This window comes from Parus major, chromosome 3 (genome assembly GCF_001522545.3).
Source record: "Parus major isolate Abel chromosome 3, Parus_major1.1, whole genome shotgun sequence".
Classification (NCBI taxonomy): Eukaryota; Metazoa; Chordata; class Aves; order Passeriformes; family Paridae; genus Parus; species Parus major.
The window spans coordinates 28,828,215-28,849,550 of record NC_031770.1 but is presented as its reverse complement, the minus strand read 5'-3'; the positions used below and the strand labels follow the sequence as shown (position 1 = coordinate 28,849,550).

The 21,336-nt window shown below is 44.0% G+C and overlaps 1 protein-coding gene across 8 annotated transcripts in view; it reads left to right on the top strand.

Annotated features, from left to right (window-relative positions):
* Positions 1-21,336, top strand: part of TTC7A (tetratricopeptide repeat domain 7A) — a 202,105-nt gene that overhangs the window by 42,317 nt on the left and 138,452 nt on the right. For 7 of the 8 annotated variants that reach the window (XM_033512563.1, XM_015620500.3, XM_015620502.3 and 4 more), the window contains 3 exons: positions 5,324-5,461; positions 5,854-5,937; positions 17,829-17,933. In XM_033512563.1, coding sequence (XP_033368454.1) covers positions 5,324-5,461; positions 5,854-5,937; positions 17,829-17,933 — 327 coding nt within the window. The remainder of the gene's footprint in view (positions 1-5,323; positions 5,462-5,853; positions 5,938-17,828; positions 17,934-21,336) is intronic. The other variant, XM_033512562.1, reaches the window with a different exon arrangement.

Sequence of the window (21,336 nt, the reverse complement as noted above, 5' to 3'; positions counted from 1 at the left end):
CAAATAATTTCAAGGAGGTTGTTTCTGGAGTCACTTGCAGCTCCATATCATTGGCAAATGCCGGCAAATTTTCGCATGCCTTACGGCAAAATCTCCATTGATATCTCTGTGTGGGCTCAGCATTAATGATAGCTGGCACCAGAAAGGCAAATTTCAGTCTGTCATTGGGATGCAAAGGAATAGTAAAAAAAACCCAATCCTTCAGATCCACAGTGAGGTCTAGCCAATCATCAGGAAGCATGGCAGGTGAAGGCATGCTAGCCTGCAACATCCCCATGCTTTCCATCATAGCATGAACTTTCTGGAGGTCGTGCAATAACCTCCATTTCCCAGACTTCTTCTTGATACAGAAGATGGGAATGTCCCAGGGACTGGTCGAAGCTCCAGATCACTGTGATCCAGCTGTTCCTGCATCAAGTCACGGAGGGTGACTAGTCTATCATGAGAAAGGACAACAGAGTCTGCTGAACAAAGAGTCAGTCTCAAGTTCTTCTTTGCACAGAATGTGTCAGCATTGGGTCCAAGGGTCACTCCGGGGGCCTGTCAGCAAACCTGACAATCATGATGTCCATGCCAGTGTCAAAACCCGGGGAAGCTAATCTCTGGCAGCATCTCACTAAGGATGGACAGGGTGCAGACCCATTCAGGATGATCCCTGGCTGTCAGAACAGCAGTCCAATGACCCAGGGAGGTCCAGGGAACCCGAAGCCACCATCTCCCTGCAGCTGGTTCTCAGCTCTGCAAACAAAACTCAAAAGGCACAAGGTGAGCAAATCCGGGTCCTGCAGGGATAGGAACAGGAGGGATGAGTGTGGAACCCATGGCAGAAATGCGTCCCAGGAAATCCGAATAAACATCCCCTAGGTGAACAATGATGCCCTGAGCAGTGGTATTCAACCACGCCACAAGAAGAGCACTCATGCCCTCACCCACCGGACCAAAGCATTCGGAAGCACATGGAATGCCTGATATGCTCAGCTGTACAGTCATCTTACAGGAGGACAAAGTCCACAGGCCAGCCGAAGAGGCTCCAGCAGCCTGGGAGCCTTTGTCCATGGAGGCCACCGGCTTCTGTCCTGCGGCAGCACCACCGGAGCCAGTGGTAAACAGCTCAGAACCTTGGTCTGCCGCGGCCGCAGGAGGCGACGGGGGAGGGCCAGCTCCAGCTGCAGGCTAGGGCGATGCCCGGGAACCCAAGGCAAGGTGGGTTGGAGCCAGCTCGGCATGGCCCGCCTCCAGCGCCGGGAGGGACCGAGGCGCCGGTAGAGGCACAGCCTGCGAAGCTGCAGTACCATCCTGCTCTGCTGCCAGGGAACAACCCGGGCTCGCAGGAGGAGAATCCTGCAGCATGGGGCCGGCAGAACCCGGCCCGGCGTCTGCACCACTCACAGCACCCATCCCCACGCCCCACGAATCCGGTGCGGGGGCGGCAGTGCTCAGAATCGCCCCTAACAGCGTTTCTTCAGGGGCGAAAGGTCCAAGAAGTGGCGCCGGCTGCTCCTGCACTGGAACAGCGTGTGCTGGCGCGGGGCCCAGGCCCATCCTGTTCCCTACCATGGGGCAGGGCATGGCCCAGCCGCAGCAGGGACACAGGACTGTCCCTGAGGTATCCCCAGAGGCGGCGGTGCCCCCCGGTTCAAGCACCCCCACATCGGTCTGTGCCGGGACGGCACACAAAGGAGGCGACCCCACCCCGGGCTTCCACTGCTGGGGTGCCGGCCGAGGCAGGGTTACGCCCCCCCGTTCCGCGGTGCCCCCGACAGCTCGCTGGCAAGGATCCAACCCCGCCTCAGGCTTACACTGCCGGGGCACTGGCCGAGGTGGGGTCACACCCCCCGGGTCCACGGTGCCCCCGTTCAACCCACTGGGGGCCCCGGCGATCCCAGGGGAGCCGACCTCGGGACCCGACCTCAGAACACCACCGCACTTTTGCCAGATCCCCAGCAGCTGGAGCACCTGGGGCTCATAACCAACCAGCAGACCCTTGAGCAGGGAATCACCTAAAGCGTCCCAAGCCAACTGTGAAAAAATCGCTTCAACCCTGTTCAAGGGAAAAACCCCTCAGTTCTCCCATACTCACACAATCGCTGAGAGTCAGCATATGAAACATCAATCCCTCTTTGATCAAACACCGCATGCCATATTTCCATAACCAGGCCTTCCGTAGGAGAGAGCCCAAAACCAGCCATAGCCACAGGCTAGATAGTACCCTGTAACACACGTGCAGGACATGTCGGAGGTCACCAGATGTTGCCACTGAAGATGAATAGATCACACAGACACAGGTCGAGGTGTGGTGAAAAGAAGAGAGAGAGTTTATTTTTCCTCCCAGGATTTATAGGCTTCTGAACATGGCCAGGGAGTAGATGGTCAGGATAACACTTTCTCACTGCACTGGCCATGAGAGATGCCCATCACAAGACGTGTAACAGAAAGAATGTACACATTCTTTCATTTCATGTTTACAGTTACTGTCCTGGGAAAGTCTTTAGAAAACCATGTCAGCAAGCTCAGAAGCTGAGTTTTCAGGGCGACAAATTGGTGTATTCTTTATTGCAGTAACTCTGCAACTGTTTTGTCCTTGAACTGTAACTGTCAGGATTTCTCACTGACAAATTAATATTTACAAAAATATAAAGGCAAAGAAGAAAAAAAAAAAAAGGTTGATAATGATCTGAGGGACAGCAGCCTGCCTTCTGTGAGAGGCAGGCCACAGAGATATGCTAGTTTCCTGAGTGGGTTTCAGTAAATAGTGATTCACATTCCCTTCTCTGACCTCTGTATTTACACTGCAGTAGTACCTTGAGCCTTACTTAGGACAGTGATTTACCTTATTGTGTTAGATGCAATCCATATTCTTGGTACTGTGCAGTCAATTTTTATGAGGTCTGCGCCTTTTGGTTTTGGGGTTTGTGGAGTTTTCATAACCTGTGTATAACCTCTGCTATAAGGTGGGCTCTTGATTTATTTTTTTAGAGCAGGTGGGATTAGCAATTGGGAATAGGTTCAGCACTGAAGAAATTGTTGAGCTAGAAGTAACAATGAATTTGCTTGGGGCAACTTTTATGCATGGAAGCATAGAGAATGGTAGATTACAAAGACCTTCTACAGCTTTGAGATTTGAAAGCTTGAAGAAAATCAGCAGATTTATGCCCTTCTTAGAAAAAATGTTCATCATGCCTATGCATATGTTGCATTTAACTGCTGTCTGCTTGGATAAAGTATGATATATAGAATATGTTCAGTATGACTGCAATTTTAGAATGTTGCATCCTTGTAATATGCCCTATATTTGTACTTTTGCAGGACTGGGGTGTGTTCTTCCTTCTAGTGCCAGTATCTGGCAAAATGTGATGGATAGTCATAGGTTCTGATTAATTTTCTATCTCTGCTAATGCATCCACTTGAAAATCATAGCTTGGTACTTGATGGATACCCCAGAAAGCATCAGGCTATAGCTGACTGTAATGGGAGGTTGTTGACGAGATTAGGGAGCACGGGGGTGCTATCTCAGTAGCTGTTTGCTACAAGCATTGTCTTAACAATGTAACTGGTGCAGAAAAACTGTTAATGCTATTGTATATAGGTGAGAGTGTTCACTTGGCAATAAGGATCATACAGTATATGGCTTTACTTAACTCCTTTTTTCCTTTTAAAGTAGCAGTCTTATATATTAAATCCAAACTGAGCTTAAACATGTATTTATTTTATTATTATTATTTTTTATTTCTGCTAATAAAGGTAGACAAGCTATGCCTCTGTATGCTGGTTGCAAAATTTTTAAAACTGGTTTCATTCTGTCATGCATTCTATTGTTCTGAACTATTTTTTTTAATCAGGAATTGTGTCTTTTGCTGTAGCATGAAAAAGAAAAATGCCTTTGTGGGTGCAGGAGTTGGTGTAAGTTTATTAGTGCAGACACTGGATTGGGTCTGATATGTCGGCTTGCCTTTAACTACAGTCACCATTTAGCTCTTGGTTGAGATTGTGTTAGTTGTCAGTGATTGTGTTTGCAGGCTCGGCTGGAGGCTGTGATGAAGAGTGCTTGGAACTGGGGCATTGCACAGATAAAATCATGATGAAACAGCTGCAGCTTAATCACAATGAAATCCATGTGGGCTTTCAGGGCTGCATATTCTAGAAATTTTTATTACACTTAATTTCCATGTTTAGCCTTGTAAAGGAAAAAAAAAATCTCGCAATTAGTCAGAAATAGATGTAGGATTATAGTTGTATTGTAAAATAAATCTCATAACCTTCCTGTTTCAAGGAGGGAACATTTTGTTTGTCTTCGCTCAAGGTGAAATTACTGGCAATTTTCTTAATTTTTCTGAGACCCGTGTGTCTGATGTTGCACCCCTTTCAGCTGGGTAGCCCAGGGCAGTGTGTTTGTGCTATCAGGTGGTGCTCAGGCTCAGTGCATCCAGCACTGCCTCTCCCAGAGGCTAGGCAGTGTGGGTGAGGCCCTCTGTGTCTGGAAAACAGAGGGACTTTTCCATTTACTCTGGAATTGTAATCTCCCTCTTTCTGCTCAGAAAAGTGCAAAGGGCTGGGATTTTGAGGTAAAAGCTGAGTCTGTGGCATGTGGTATTTTTGAACATCCTCAGAAATTGCTGAACTGATCGTTTTCTGTCAAAAGTAATGTTTCTTTCTGATCTAGGGCCAGCAGTGTACTGATATATTAGCAAAATTAAAGATATTTAATATCTTTTTTTTAAAATTTGCTATTAAGTTGCCCAAACCTTTAATCGCTTTAAGTTGATGGCAGGCAAATCTGATTACTTAGGGAACCTGCTCATATTAAAAAATAAAAGCTGAGTAGCAGAAAAGAACAACAAAAATGGATGCTACTGTGAGGAAATCTAATTTAGACACTGAAGATAAATTATCAGCCTTGGAAGCAGTTACTACAGTTGCAGGCAATTGAGGTAATAAGGAAGATGCTTTAAGGATGGCCTTGCATTTCTAATTATTGAGAAAATAAGAAAGATGGTTTAAGGATGGCCTTGAATTTCTAATTATTGAGGAAATGGAATGTGGTAGGTTTTATTCATAATGCTCTAACTCTGTGACAAAAATACAAATAAAATATGTGTAGCAGTTCCTTCCTGTAGATACAGCTATCTTCTTGAGTTTGCTTCATATGGGTAGAAAACACCTCTGTGGAAATACCTTCCTTATGTTGGGATAAACTTTTAAAAGAAAAAAACCTTGAGATGATTTTAAACAATGCTGTGAGTGATGATGGTTGTAGCTTCCTATGGAGGAGTCAATTTTGTTTTGCTCTCTTGGTTTCTGATGCCTCACTTGTGTGTGTGCCCAGGCGAACCGGGACGCAGTGATCAGCCGAGCTCCAGAGCAGCAGGATGACCGAGCCGTCAGTCTTCGGGATGCTTCTGCAGTCTACGATCTCCTCAGCATCACGCTGGGCAGAAGAGGGCAGTATGTGATGCTGTCTGAGGTACCTTCCTCGGCCTCTGCCCCTCCAAACACTCTGGCAAAGCCCCGCTTTGTGGTGGCTTGTCGGGAAGGGTGAAAAAGATGTGTGCTGGTTAGCAGAAACAGCTACAGAGCTATGGCTGCACAGGCCAGAAATGCACACAGACCTGTTTGAGACATTAATGTAATTAATATGTGGGCACTTGAACTAAGTGTCTGCCTTTTGAAGTGATGGTGTGCACTAGCAAGTCCCATTAGCTGAGAAGTATAGATGGTGGTGTTAAAAAAAAAAAAAATCTCCTGGGCCCCCAGGGCCACAACAGATTATTTCCTGACCCAAGCAGCAATCTTGACAAAAGGTGTAAGGAGGAAAATAAATAAAGTCTGATAGTCCTTTCATAATTTCTTTCTCAGTGCTTGGAGAGAGCCATGAAGTTTGCATTTGATGAATTTCACCTCTGGTACCAGCTTGCCCTGTCCATGGTAGCTTGTGGAAAGGTAAGGTTCAAACCAAAGGGCTCCAAAAGGGCACATTTTCCTCTGAAAGAGTGGATCTGGATTACTTGTTTGAATGTGTAGTCATGTGTGTTGTGAGAGTGGGTGCTGCCAGGCAGCTCTGTGAAAGGACAGTGCTCTCATTTTAGTCTCTGATTGCATTTTGTGGTGAGTGGTGTACATTTGGTATTGAGTACTGTTCTTTCTGTGTAGCGTTTTTTTCTCATTACCAAGGAGAAAAATGGATTTTGTGCATAGCTGTGGGTTGAAAAACATTGTACAGCTGTCCATGCCTGCAGGTTCAACATAAATGGGCTTAGTATAAGAAAGAACTGATGTCTCAAACTGCCATCAGTTCATTCTGTGTCTCTGACAGAGGGCAGTTGACTTATGCTGTGGCTTCTCCATCTGCTAAAGGAAATGTAAATGTTTTTTCATAGAGAACTTGTAAGGTTTAATATTTTTAAAGTGCTTGGTGCAAAATATGCTCTAGAAGAAGAAACAATGTGAATGTTAGCATGGTCATGTGTTTCAGCATAAGTGTTTTTTTTCTAAAATTAGGATGGTATTTGTGAAAGTCATCAGTAAACCACTGAGATGGTTGAAATATGGTTGTGAAAAGTAGGCAAAGGTAACAGGAGCTTTTCTTTTGTCTTAAAAGAGTGGACTTCCTGTAGAAAATGTAGATGGTACAAGATTTAGCCAGTTGATTCTGGAGTCCCCACCTACACGTTTGGAAAGTATGAGCAAATAGATGCTGTACAGTAGCAGACCGCTTAATATGGTCCTATATTCTGTGCCCATGGAGTGTACAGGAGTCAATGTGGACCTGAGTGAAGACCACCAACTAACACTCATTTGCCAAATTTCAGCTACTCCAGCCTTTCACTGCTATAAGTGGAAACAGTGGCCTTGGCATGGAAATAACAGATGAATCTGTGGTTTTGCAGAGAAATTATATTGTGAGGTATAAGTGGCTCCAAAGCTTGGAAGATGTCTGAAGGAACTCCTTTGCTTCTGTGAGCATATGCAAAGCCTTACCTTGGAAGACTGTCTGTTGTTAAGCATTCTGCTTCAAAAAATGGTAGAACAATGAAAGTCTTAATAAAGAGCATAAGATATGACTAAGAGTATAGTAAGCATTACTATGGAAAGACTGAAATAATTTTTTTCACTTTAAACAGGAGGGAAATAAAGTCTGAGAGAAACAAGTCTTCAAGAGCTCTTAAAAGGACAGGTTAATCTTGTTTGTGGTGGTTATGACAAGATGATAGCATCTAATTGCAACAACACAAGTTCATGTTTCTTACTAAGAGGCAAAAAAATAAGGATAGCGGAACACTGGCAAAAGAGAGCCCTGTGGAGATTGTGTGGAGCCTAAATCATTTGGAATCTGTGGAAAACCCTAGGCAAATCAGTGGAGACCTTTCTGTGAGGCATCTGAGCTGTCTTCTGTGGGACCTTGCAAATTCTGTTCTGGCACTCCATCATTGTCTCCTTTTTAAATATAACAGATCTGGCTGATTTATGAGATGCCAAAGCTTTGGCAATGCTTATTAGATTGGCAGGGAGCTGAACAGAGATCTTTCGTCAGAAAGAGCCTCATAGATTCCTACAGAAGTTCAGTGCAAGCATTTCAAAATCCAATTCCATGCTTGAAAATAATGGCTAGACTCAAGCATGTAAAAGGAAACCTGAAGCTACTCCTGGAATACTTAAACAATGAGCTTGGTGCCATGGTACTAATACCTTGCACTGACCTTTGTCAAGTGGGGGCATACATGTCATGTCCATCTCACCTTGGAATTCAGCTGGAGTTAGTATAGCCCTACCCTCTGTATCTTTGCAAATCCTTTAGGTCCTGATCCCTTGATACTGAAGACAACAATGATACACAGGCCATGATAGAAAGGCACAGAATCTTACCATGAACATGGGGTTTGTCTGAGAAACTTATTGGCTTTACAAGTTGTATAATCTGGTTTTCAGCAGCAGACAATGCTGTGGCTCTAGTAATCTGCTGGAGAGCAGATCAAGATTTTTAACTGCTGATGTTTGAGAATGAGTGTATGCAGAGAATGTGCTTCAGTCTTAGGTTATCATGGAGAAGTGGGGCCTGATCTTTAGCTTCTAACAACGTGCATGGTAACTCCATTCTTCTCCATTCTATGTTTGCATACTTCTTCACCTTCCCAACATTTATAGAATATCTGGTACTTGGATATTTGTGTTGCACATTTTTATTTTTTTTGTCTCTGTAACTGTCCTGTCTTTTCAGATTTTCAATTTGTCTTGGTTTGGAAGACAGGTGTCTGCTAGGGAGGGCAGGAGCCTCCCCTGGAATGAAAATGTAGACTCCCTCCCTCCGAATTACTATAATTCTGAAATCAAGGGGCTCTCAGGCAGAGATCTGGGGATAGGAATAACAGTTCTTTACTAGTATGTACAACAAGGCAAACAAACAACAATAACTAAGCATTAACAAGAAAACAGAACCAGGGACCCTGTGACAGCTTTCTCAGCTGAGATGGGAAGGGATGGAGGAGAGGCTTTGCTTCACAAACCCCCTCGGGCGGGCAGTCAGTCCTGGTGCTCCTGCAGGGCTCCGAGGAACACTCAGCTGGAACGGCAGGGATGAGCTGAGACCCTGGGCCGGTGGCTGAGGTGTATCAGCAGCTCCGCAGCGGTGGCTGGCACCATCACACGTCCTGGCAGGACAGGGGGTGAGAGGCCCACAAATGAAGAAGGAAGAAGGAGAAGAAGAAGCAGCAGCTCTGTCTGGGTGATGGTGAATTCCCTTCTACCCACAGCAACAGCTCCCAGGGAGCATCTCGCTCTCTAGCCCAAGAAACCAGCCAGCCCTCAGCTGTCCCTGCCCTCCCGCCTGGGCCCAGACAAAACTCCCTGTGTTTCTCAAGCATCAATCAGGTTTCCCCGAAACTAATGGGTAAAAAAATTACACAGGTGAGACGGAACAAAAGGAAGGACACCCAACCCCCGAAAAAGTACATCGTGTCTTTTTGTCCGTACTTTAAATATTTACAAGGTAAAATGTCCTGATCTTGCCTATTGATTTAAAAGGCGCTAAATGTTCTGAGTCCTTTGTGGGTCAGAGGGAATTCCCTTACCCAGCAATCCCATCTGTACAGTATTTCACTTCTAATCCCAAAGTATTCCCTGAAGATTCCCATCATACACTCTGCAGTGCGTTATCTTGCTAATGGGACATGTGGCATACATTTTTATATTGCTTTGCAGCTTGATAGCAGGACAGATTTGGTTTAAAAACAAGTGCTCCAGAGTAGCAGAAATAATTGATGAGAAAGCAGTGTGGTCAGTCTTGACTGCAGAATGCAGAGTACACTTGAATTTTTATAGGTGAAGATCTATTTTCACCTGTCTCAGTCACAGCCAATTCTTGATCTCATTGCTTGGTAATGCAACCTCACATCCTGCAGCATTATTTGTTCTGCAGTACAGCAAATTGCACTCATAAATCCTGGGCACCACAGAAACAGTTTTATCAACCTGTAAATGCTGGAAACTTTGGTTTCTCTTTTTTTTAAACATGTTTTTAGGATTTTCAACTCTGACCTTCTTAAAAGTGCCATTAAATCCTATTTTACCCTCTATTCTACTCAAATTCTATTTTACCCAAATTCAGTATTCTACACTGAATTTGACTAGAGTTATGTTTAATTTGTATATTCAGATTGTCAATCAAGTCAAATTTCAATGTAGTTTCTTCTTCCAGCAAAAAAATTGCCAAATGGTGATTGTCATTTTCACAAGTGATCCATCTGAATGTCAAGCCAGCTACCTTGGCTCATGACCACACATAGGCTTGAGTTTACACATTATTCTGAAAAGCATGTGTCTTAACAAAAATAGGCATATCACTTCAGCGAGGCCTTGGGGTTTCCTAAAACAGTGAATGAAAAAACTCAGGGAAGCATAATCTTCCTGTCTGTCTTTTATCTGCTTAAGTGCTGGAAATAATGGAGTGACAGCATTTTCATTTTTCCTGTTTCTCAGCAACTTGCATAATGAGAAAGATGATGTGGTCTAGTTGTTTTTTAACCCATTTTTTGGAATGCCTTTTATATTGAGCTGTATATTCACGGAACAAGAGAGGCATGTATATCTAAATGACAAAAATCTACCATTACATTTGAAATATTTCTGTAAGCATATTTAGATGGAAAGGGAAAGGAAATGCTGGGAAAACTTAGACAATGGCAAAGACATGGTGAGAGATGTATTGTGTCACTGAGTGCAGTTCTGATAGGCCAGAGATTTAAATCATTCTAGTGCAGCAGCCCTGTTCTTGTAGTGCTGTGAACGCTGAATTCTTCACAGATGCTTTAAGTTGCTTCTGCTGGTCATAACCTTGGCTGTGTGGTAATATGAGCTAGAGGCTGAGTGTGCATCGCAGGTCCCTGTCTCTGCTGCTGTCCGTGGACAGGCTGGAGTTTGAGTGATGAGTGGTGTGATAGCTGGATGCCATCTGACAGAGTCCTCAGGCAATGAGATGAGCCATTGTCCTGCTGCCAGAGTAAAACCAGTGTAGACAGTTGCATTTGCTCATCTGGTTACCAGTGTTGAGCAACATGGGGAAAGAAAGGATTAAACTCTCTTTTAAAGAGTGGACAAGACTTGGTGAATTTTGCAGCAGTGAGGAGAGAGAGCTGCTTAGGGTAGATTTGTTCTCTGCTGCTGCTTTCCTGCTAAACAGTTTTCCCTGGAGGTAGTGGAGGTTACCCTGCAGACTAGGGTAGCTCTCCCAAAGTTTCTGAAGTTGGAGGCAAAATTATCATAGTGTCTAGATGATGTATTACAAGCACAAGGGATGTGTAATAGGGTCCTTGTGCACTCACAAGCATTTCCTGGGCCTTGGACCAGCTGGATCAGTTACACATTCCTTTCTCGGATTTCTGTCCCCTTCCACACCTCACATCCTCACACAGGACCTAGCCTGGGTTTTCCAAAGTGTTGCTGAAGCTCACTGGGAGTGGAGACTCAGAAGTGCATCGTGAGTAGGCTCTAGCTTACGGTACTTAAGAAAGTCTCCTAGATCTGCATTGTGAGTGTTAAAACAGACGCCTTGGTCAATGTGAAGCAATGTTGGTGTCTGTCTGCTGCCTACCATACAAGGAGACAAGATTTGTGTTAACTGACACTGATTTGTCATTTTCCTAAGGGTAGTGAGGGAGATATTCTTTAAAGATACCTGTGAAATTGTTCTGTGAACACTGAGTCTGTGTGTTCTAAAAGTACTGGGTGCCAAGAATTGAGCCATTCAGCTCTCAAGAGTCTTCAAGTACAGTGGATGTTAATTGTTGCTAGTGTATGCAGTGCATGGAAACATTTTCACACTCATGTTTAACGTCTTTGCCTGGAAAAAAACGCACAACACAACTTGGTTAGTGAGTGAAGAGCTTTAGGGTGTGTGTTTCTTGAGAGGAGTGTGTAGTAATATAGCCTTAGGCCAGTTGAAGCAAGGCTGGTATATCTGCTAGGAGAGGATAATCTGCTTTTACCCCTCAGTTGTGTACTGAGGGGCTGAAGTGCCTCAAGTGTGAATAAAGGAAGAGCTCGGGAACAACCAGAAGGTCTGTGGGGAAAAGCCTCTGTGAGAGCTCAGTGGAGCTGGAAGCAGGTACCTGGAATCAAGAACTGTGCTCAGCAGGCCTTGTACTGGGATTGCTCATGGTGGTTATGTGTTCTTTTGGTGCCTGCCACAAAGCTCTCCAGTCCTGCAGAACATGACCAGCTCAATGCTTGCCTTGAAGATAGAAATTGTGTAACTTCAGAAATAGCTGCATTGTTGCTTACCCTCCCCAGACCCCTCTAGCCCTTACTGAGGGCACCACAGCAACAATGGTCAGCATTGCCATATAGATGGTAAGCTTCGCAGTAGGGGATGTAAGCTCCAAGCATGTTACCTTGCAAAACAAGGCAGATAAAGCTGCTTTCGGCTACACAGAATGCTCCTTTCCTTGTGTTTGTTCCTTTTTAAGGCAACAGGGAAGTAAAAATCATGAATGTCTACCTGAATCGTTTTCTTAATCATGTAACGCTTCAGGAGGTGTCTGGTGTTATACAAGGGGAAGTAATTGAATCCATCTTCTCATCTGTCATTCAGCTATGTTTTTGAGGGGCTAAGCTCCAGCTCTTCCCAGAGCTAGTCTTGCAGTGTCACTGTGCTCCCTTTGGCTGCTCAGTAATTGCAGATAGTGCGGTCTTGCCCAAAGCTTGTGCTGGCAGCATCTTTAAGGTTTTGAAACTAGTCTTACACAGACATGAACTCTGATTTTGGAGTACTTTGCATATTGCTGATATACACTGGCCATAGCCAAATAATGACAAGCTAACATCTGAGCTGCTCCTATCTGAGCTGTACCCAAAAAAAAATAATCCTTCCTCTTATTTAAGCAGTGGAGCAAAAGCAGATGTCTCTAAGTGCTTCAAGGAGCTCCAAGTTTGACTCAGCCATGCCTGTATAGCCAACATACAGCTTTCCAGAATGTTAGAAGGAAAGTTAAAAATACATTTAATACATAATTCTGCAGCAACAGCAGACAAATTTTATGATTTAGGCTGTTCCTTCTGTTGGTATCCTTGCAAAAGCTAAGGCTGGTTGCTAGGGAGCTGGCATAAAAAAAAAGTACATTTCTCTTTGTACTGCAGGCAGGAACCTTGGGAGCAGCAGAGGCCTCAGATGGCTCCTTAAATAGCGTTGCTGGGGAATGGAAGTTAAAATATTGAACATTCATTGGTTAAAGATCCTGTTACGAAGGTCAGGTATCTTAGGGATATTCAATAGTTTGGTTTCCTTTGGTGCAAAGGAAATATTAGAAGGGAGTTTGCCTGTGTGCTGTAAATAGTACCAAAAAATGGAAATTTCCTAAGATGCCTGACTGTTGAGCAGAATACCTAGGCTATATAATTGCCTTCAGGCTTAACTCTCTTTTCTTGACAGAAAGTGTGAAGTGAGGTGTTTGTCACATTAGCAAGTACAAATGTGTGCTTACAAATCTTAAAATGTAAGAGGTGCTTTTAAGAGGGAGTATTTGAATCTGCTTAACTCCAGTGCTCTAGTTTGATAAACAAAAGGTAAAAGAAAAGGGAGATAATCAGAGAAATAAATGGAGTAGGGGAATAGTGTTCATGCTGAGATTCATAGAAATCTCTAAATTTGGTGGTAAGCTAACAGCAAAACTACTGATTCCAGAGCTTTCAATTGCTTGCTCATTCTGTCATCTTTCTATGTCAAGGTCATTTATATCTAAACGTGTCGTTTAGAAGCCCAGGACACAGGGAATAATAATTCTTGCATTGGGATTAAAGGATTCCTCCACTTCCCCATAATCTCTTTGAAATAGTGCAGTTTTTAAGACAGGATGATGTAAGAAATACAGCAGCACTAGTTGTGGAAATTCATTCATGTACTAAACTGACAGGTAAATTGGGAATGAGGCTGTCTACCAACTGACCATCTTGAGGAACATTTTTCCTTCTGGCTGAAAAGTAGGAAAGAAGCAAAAAACTGGGGAGGTTTTTGGAACCTATGCAGGAGAAGAGCAACTGTTCCTGGCATGTCAAAGTCTATCAGGCATGATTTACTGTCTGAAATTTATTCTTCCTTTTACTTACATCTTTTATATGTTTTCTTTTATCTTCTAAATATGAAGTGACTCTCTAACTTCCTTCTTTGGTTGCTTTGGTATGGTGAGATTGCAAAGGAAGAGAAAGAATGGAGATTGTGTTGGAGTAATCTAGGAAAACTGGCATTTGGGCAGCATCTATGGGTTTACCATAACTGATGGCAAATTCTCTCGAGCCATTTGGAAAATGAAGAAAATTAACTGCATGATGTTCTTGGTTCTCTTCTGCTCATGTGCAAGGATCTTTGAGGAGTATGTTTCCATGCTTCGTTATTGAGTTAGTAAATGGGGAGTAGGAGTTGTGTTCTTTGTTTGGATAGTTGTTTTTCGTTACATTTTACTCCCTTATAGGATTCAAAACTATGGCTGCCATAATTACATAGGGGAAGGTGTACTCTCCATCCTTCTTCTTCCCCAATAGCTTCCTTGTGATTCCTTGCCCTGGATGAGAGGCCAAATGAGACCTAATTTTCTGAAGTCCTTGGGAACTGGTTGTAGTGCAGGCATTATAATCTAGCAATTAGCAAGTTAAATAGAAACAGCATAAATTCTGTCTTGAATTATTATGTGAGCTCCTCTGAAGCACAGAATCATGAGTAGGATGCATGTAGTCACTTGGAATTTGACTTCTGTTCTTCTCAAAACATGCCTCACCAATAAATCAAATTATTATTGCCTTACAGTGAATTTCACAAACAGTGTGCTTTGCTGCCTGGTCCACCCACACTAAATGAAAGAATATGTACATTTTAATTACCAGATTATTTCAATGTTGCCTAAACACTGTTTCATATTAAACATTTTTACAAACCAGTGATATCTATATTCAATAATGAGTGCTTGATATTTTTTCCCTGGCTAATAATGTCTGTAATTAGTATCTTTAAGAAACCTTGATATTACATGTCATGCCAGTCTCCCCTAAGTAAGGTCACTGTGGGAGTGGGATATTATTTATCCTGTCATTCCCTTGACTAATGTTTTCATTATCTGTAGAAAATATCTGCTGAGTGATTTTTTCAAGGTGAAATTATATAATACCTCCTGAATTTTTAAAATGCAGCTGGGGAGAAAGGCTTCATGTCACCCTGTTTCTAAAACCACTTCTCCATATGTTTAGTTGCAAATTTTATGAACCTCTTTAAAATGACATAACTTTGTAAATGTTTTAGGAGCAGCATGGAAACTACCTTTTGCTCTGTAAATCCATGTTCAGAAGCTCTTGAGTGCATATGTAACAAAGTGATTTGACACCTGAAGTGTTTGAGTGTAGGCACAATGTAGGACCTTGTCCTGTGCAGCATTCAGTAGTCACTGCTTTGCAGTGGCCTCCTGAACAGTCTTGGGACAGGACAGACATGGCAAGGTCTCCGTAGTTTGAGGGTAGTGTTGTCTTGTCCTGCAGACTGGGAGGAAGCAGAATTCAAGAGGAACTGGCAAGGAGTGGGTTTTGTCACTTCTCTTCTGGAGTAGGTTCTACATCTGTGGCCCAAATTAGGACAGGCCTGTCACTGCTTTGGTTTGTGCTAGTACTGGTTCTGCTTACCCACAGGAGAGCTGCCACCAGTTCCCAGATGCCTTCTGCTTTTCCTGTAGTTGCAGTGCTGTTGGAGAGCTGAGAAATGACCACTGGGTTGAGCTTGTGTCTGGTTATGCAAGCATTAGCTCTGGACAGCCTTTTACATATCTGGCCTTTGTAGTTCAGTTTTGCGTGATGAGGTGACATGGGTCAGTGGGGTTCAGCTGAAGATATACTGGCTGCCACGGTGCATATTGTCCTGCTGTCACGTTTATTTGTTTTTTGGAAGCACCCGTGGTGCTGGAGTTATAGGTAGGAGGGCAAGAAGATGATACCCAGCCTAGATCCCTTATGGGGTTATGCTTGGATTTCCAATACATCCATCATGCTGCTGGGAATACCGGCTGCTTTCAGTGCATTTTGCAAGAGAGAGGAATAAGGTGCCACTAAAACCCGAGACACCACTTGTTCTGAACAAAGAGGTGTCAGGGAGGTTCATTCTGAGGGGGGCTAGTCACCTTATGGCAACAGAGCACAGCAGTGTATTTCTTCCTGTGTCTCAGGGTCGAATTACACATCTTTATTTCTGAGAGGGATGAAGTAATGGTTCAAGCTGTAGGACAAAGTTTATTTATTTCCATCCTTGGTCTGAAACAAGCTTCCTTCTGGCTTTAGGCAAATAGTGTGTTTTGAATTTTAAATTAATAAATGTTTCCTCTCTTATACTGATCATGCCTGATGCTCTGCATAAGTGGGAGCAACCTGAAGAATATAGGGTGTACTGCTGCTCTTGTTCAGACCCCAAGGCAGGTACCCAAGCTTTTCAAGCAGGAGGATTTGCTCCCTGCTGCATCAGTTATGAAACCCTTCTTTGCCGTAATGTGGGCATGGCTGGTGCACATCTGGTTTTCCATTTTTCCAGGTTCCCTTCCAAGCAAATTCCTAATTAAGCTACGTAAGGTCCACTAAGAAGTGGACCTTTAGTTCTGTAGAGGAAAGAGCTGGCAGGCACAGCTCACTTTGATGTGGTGTGAGGGAGGAAAAGTGCTGATGGACAGAGGAAATGTGAAGCTGTGTTGCTGCAGGAGATTGCAGCAGTCACCAGACCTGGTGTGGGTCTGCCCTATGTGGGTCAGAGTTCTGGCAGGGAGAGCCCCCTGGGGGTCAGGAGGAGATGCCCAGTACCCGCTGAGAATTGCGTATCATTTGACTTTGCCAGCTTCTGTTGCTGCTCTTCTGTACTATAGAAAGGCCATGACTATTTAATGTGCTTCTAAGCAGGAACATTATGTCTTGGGACTGTGTGGAAGACTTTGTGAGGAAACAGGCATGCAAGGAGAAATTCCAAGAGACTAAAACTTCCTTTTGAGCTTAAGCATGAGAAAGTTTGAGTGGATCAGGATCAGTAGTGAGGAAGGTTTAAATGTAAGACAAACTGTAGTGTAGCAGTGGGGGAACAAAGTGGCACGGACCCCCTTATGCATCTGAAGGAGATCCCTTTGTTGCAGAAATCACTCTCCTTTTATACTTTTAATTTCCACCTGACATAAATGAAACCAAACCGAGGTCTAGCAGAACTTAACAGAAGAAGGGCACCCATTGGCTGGCTCAGTTGCAGTGCCACTCTCCATGTGTCCTATCACCCAGTCAGCTTCCTGCTCACACGCTGTCCGCGTTTTCCTCCAGCCAATCACAATCTCACTTCCAGCTGTCACTCAGCTGCCTCTGTCCTCGCTCCTAACTGCCTCTCCCCCCACAGCTGACGTCCAGCCATTCAGCCTGCAGCTGGGCCTTCCCACAGGGCCTTCTGCTGAGCATAAGCCTTAGCAACTTTAACAGTTATAACCCCATATCTCACACTGTGGTTCAGGTGGAATGGGCTGGGAGATTCTGGTAGGACAACTCCTGTCACCATCTTACTGTCTGACATGGCCTTCTCATCACTGCCTCAGACCAGTTTTCTTCATTCCCCTTTAAGGCATCTGAAATGTGGCAGCTGTGAATGTATGCTGTAAAACATAAGTGTTTGCAGAGCACATTGGATCAAAAGGGCTATGCAAATGCTAATCTTAAAAAACATCCTCATTTTTGATAACCTAACACCAGAAAGACAGCAAGAGTTTTATGGGCTTTCTTTCTAACACATGCTTGGACCATCCACTGAACAGTATTGATCTGCATCCACCCTTTGTATGGTGGGGTCACGGTTGCTTTCTTGTATGTTCTGGAACTAGAGAAGATACAAAACAATCTACTGAGCAGATTACTTCAGCTGAACAAACCTCTCTGAGTGAAGTTGGCCTAAAATGTGAATGTACTGGAGGATAAGCTCTTTATGATCTCTTCTGGTTTACTGGAAGATGATAATATTCAAGGAAAACTACAGCAGAATTCTTGTGTACTGGGAGGGCAGAGTTAAAAAGCCAGTGCATTGATACCTAAGAAAACTGTTTCTTGTGAAGTGCACAGCCAGGGCTGCCTCTTTGGCATGTTTCCTCTGAGCGTGGGAAGAGAGTGCTTGTGTGCGTGTGTGCACACACAGGTCTGCATGTGGAGGTGGGAGTAAAGTTGCTGACTTGTTGCTGATATGGGATTCTTTTCTCCATAGCACTTCTGTGTACATGTCACTGCAATATTTTGTATGGCCTCTCAACAGCTTTGTCTAATCAGTCTTTTTTATTTCCTTCTCCTCTCTCCTACTCCTCCAGTCAGCATATGCTGTGTCGGTGCTCAAAGAGTGTGCTAAACTGCGACCTACAGATCCCACTGTTCCTCTTCTGGCTGCCAAGGTCTGCATTGGGTCACTGCACTGGGTAAGCAAGCTGATGCAATTCTTATTATGTAATGGATTAGATGCTGCAGTGACAGTGCCTGCCACAGCGTAGTTGCAGTGGGGAGAAAGGGAATCCCTGCTGAAAATCATACAGACATGTATGCCTTCTATAAAAAATGAAAATCCCTGCAAGAAATTTTGCAGTGAGTCATTAAAATGTATTTTGCTAGCACATTGAAGAAAGGAGGAGGGGGGAAAGCCACAACAGCTGTTCTGAGGACTGCTGCTTCAACTGAGTGTCACATTGAATCAGCCATTCTTGTATTCCCTGGAAGACACAAGTAAATAGTTTTAAGTGGTTAGATAGTTCAGGTCTGCTGGACAACTCAGTTCTCTGTTCTTGAAGTTGCTGTGCCAGTGTTTTGTGTTCTGGATGTGTTAATGTACACCTCAAAAGCAGAGTGGGAGTGGAAGCTGGTGCCCATGAAATTCTGATTATCTAAAGGAGCAGAAGCATCTGTCGCTCTTTCTCTGCTTGGTTTAATTAACTGAACGGCAGCCTGCTGTTCTCACCTGCCTTCACCACGAGGTGTCCCTGCAGTCAGTGAAGGATTATAATTGCTAAATAGAAGTAAAACACAGATGCAAGGAAACATGAAAGAAAGTACCAGAAGAATCTGCATGGATCTTGGTGAAAAGTTATAGAAACCAAAAATGAGCTGGTTTTGATTATTTCAAAACGAGGGTTTTCTTCAATTGTCTCGGTTTTGGAAAACAGGTGTCTGCTAGGGAGGGCAGGAGCCTCCCCTGGAATGAAAATGTAGACTCCCTCCCTCCGAATTACTATAATTCTGAAATCAAGGGGCTCTCAGGCAGAGATCTGGGGATAAGAATAACAGTTCTTTACTAGTATATATAACAAGGCAAACAAACAATAACTACAGAGTTAACAACAGAACAGAACCAGGGACCGTGTGACAGCTTTCTCGGCTGAGACAGGAAAGGGATGGAGGAGAGGCTTTGCTTCACAAACCCCCTCGGGCGGGCAGTCCCAGTGCTCCTGCAGGGCTCTGAGGAACACTCAGCTGGAACAGCAGGGATGAACTGAGATCCTGGGCCGGTGGCTGAGGTGTATCAGCAGCTCCGCAGCGGTGGCTGGCACCGTCACACGTCCCGGCAGGACAGGGGGTGCGAGGCCACCAACGAAGAGGGAAGAAGGAGACAAAGCAGCAGCTCCGTCTGGGTGATGGTGAACTCCCTTCTCAGCAACAGCTCTGGGCCCCAAAGTATCCTTCTCTGAAGCTGAAGAAGCCCGCCAAACTGTCCCCGCCCTCCGCCTTTTCCTGCCCCCTTTCCCCCTTGGGCCCAGCCGAACTCTTTGTGTTTCTCAAGTACCCACCAAGTACCTGCAGTGAGCTTCCCCCCTCCTTCCCCCCCCCTCCTCAACTAAAGGGTAAAATTTCCACAGGTGAGCCAGAACTAAAAGAAGGACACCTAACCCCCAACATAAATGTACTGCATTTTTATTGTGTGAAGTGCTTTTCAGTGTTATTCAATCAGACCCTGGCTCAGAACTGGAGGGTATTATGTGGTAAAATCGTGAATTCACAAGATTGTAATTTCACAAGAGTGTAATTTTAGTGTGGTTATCTAGAGCACAGCCTTATGAATGAAAACCAAATAAAAAATATTCCTTCTCCCTTTCATTTCAGTCAATGGCCTATGCTTTACCCTCACAGCAAACTTGGTGATGGTATAGAAGAGTTTTAATTAAGGGGAAAATAATTTCATCTTTTAAAGAACTTTAAATCGTCTTTTAAAAGAACTGAAATGATAGGTTCCCACATCTGTTAGTGAAAGGGGTGCTTCTGATATTACTGGCAGACTTCTGTGCCTAATAAAGACCTTCCTGCTCAGCAGAGCTGTTTTTCTAAATGTCATCCTTACAGTAATTATTTGTATTTAAATTACATGGCAATCATATATAATTTAATTTAACATTAATAATTTAAACTGGAAGTGAACAGTCTGATCAATGCCAGTATAAATAGAAAGGAGGATAGACATGGGACAGGAACAGTTTAATGGACAAATATTAGCAGTTACAAATACTCAAATACATTTTCCTTTTCAGAACATAAAAAAATATTATTAATTTTTCAATTAGGAAATATATCTGTGTACTTGATTGGTGGCTAGGCAGGAAAAGGGTGAAATCAGACCACCATTTATCCGAATGACACAGCTAATTTATGTCCTGCATCTGTTTATTGTGTGGTGCAGTATTGTAGCTAGTTTGTTTATAGCCCATGAGCAAGCAGTACTTTGGTCTTCTTTCAGTTACTAACAATAAAAAAAAAACAAAACTAGCAAATAAAAAAATTTTAAAAACACAACATTTATGCATGTAGATAATTATAGAATGTCATTAGAAGCACAGAACAGTTTCTTTCATGATTAAACTAGTGATCACTTAACTCATTTTGGTGACTTTCTACATGATGTCTCAGCTGTTGAGGGTTAGGTGTCCTTTTTTTTTTTTATTGTTCTGGCCTGCCTGTGTAATTTTTACCCATTATCTGCAGAGACAACCTAACTGTGGGTATTTAGTGGATGCTGGACAAAAGACAAAGAGTGGCCGAGCCCAGGGGGAGGAAGGGGGCAGGAAAGGAGGGTGGGGACAGTTTCTGGCTGGCTTTCTTCGGCTTCGGGGAGAGACATTCTTATTTTTGGGGGCGCGGAGCTGCTGCGGTGGAGAGAAGGGAATTTCGCCATCACCCAGACAGAGCTGCTGCTTCTTCTCCTTCTCCCCTCTTTGTTGGTGGCCTCGCACCCCCTGTTCTGCCGGGACGTGTGGCAGTGCCAGCCACCGCCGCGGAGCTGCTGATACACCTCAGCCACCGGCCCAGGATCTCAGCTCGTCCCTGCTGTTCCAGCCGACTGTTCCTCGGAGCCCTGCAGGAGCGCCGGGACTGACTGCTCGAGGGGGTTTGTGAAAACAAAGCCTCTCCTCCATCCCGTCTCGGCTGAGAAAACTGTCCCGGGGTCCCTGATTCTGTTTTCTTGTTATTGCTGTAGTTATTATTTGTTTGTTTGCCTGGTTATACTAGTAAAGAACTGTTATTCCTATCCCCAGATCTCTGCCTGAAAGCCCCTTGATTTCAAATTTATAATAATTTGGAGGGAGGGGGTCTACATTCTTTCATCCCAAGGGAGGCTCCTGCTCTCCCTAGCAGACACCTGTCTTCTAGAACCGAGACACTCAGCTCACTTTAGGAGCAGGGAAAACAGAAAAGTAATTGAAATGTATTACAGTGATTTACAACATTGAGAATGCTCTGATCGCATCTATGAAATAATCTCTCAGTGCAGAACAAATCAAAGTGAAAACATGGATACATTCATACAGTGCCATGCTAATCCATATATAACAGAGCCTTATG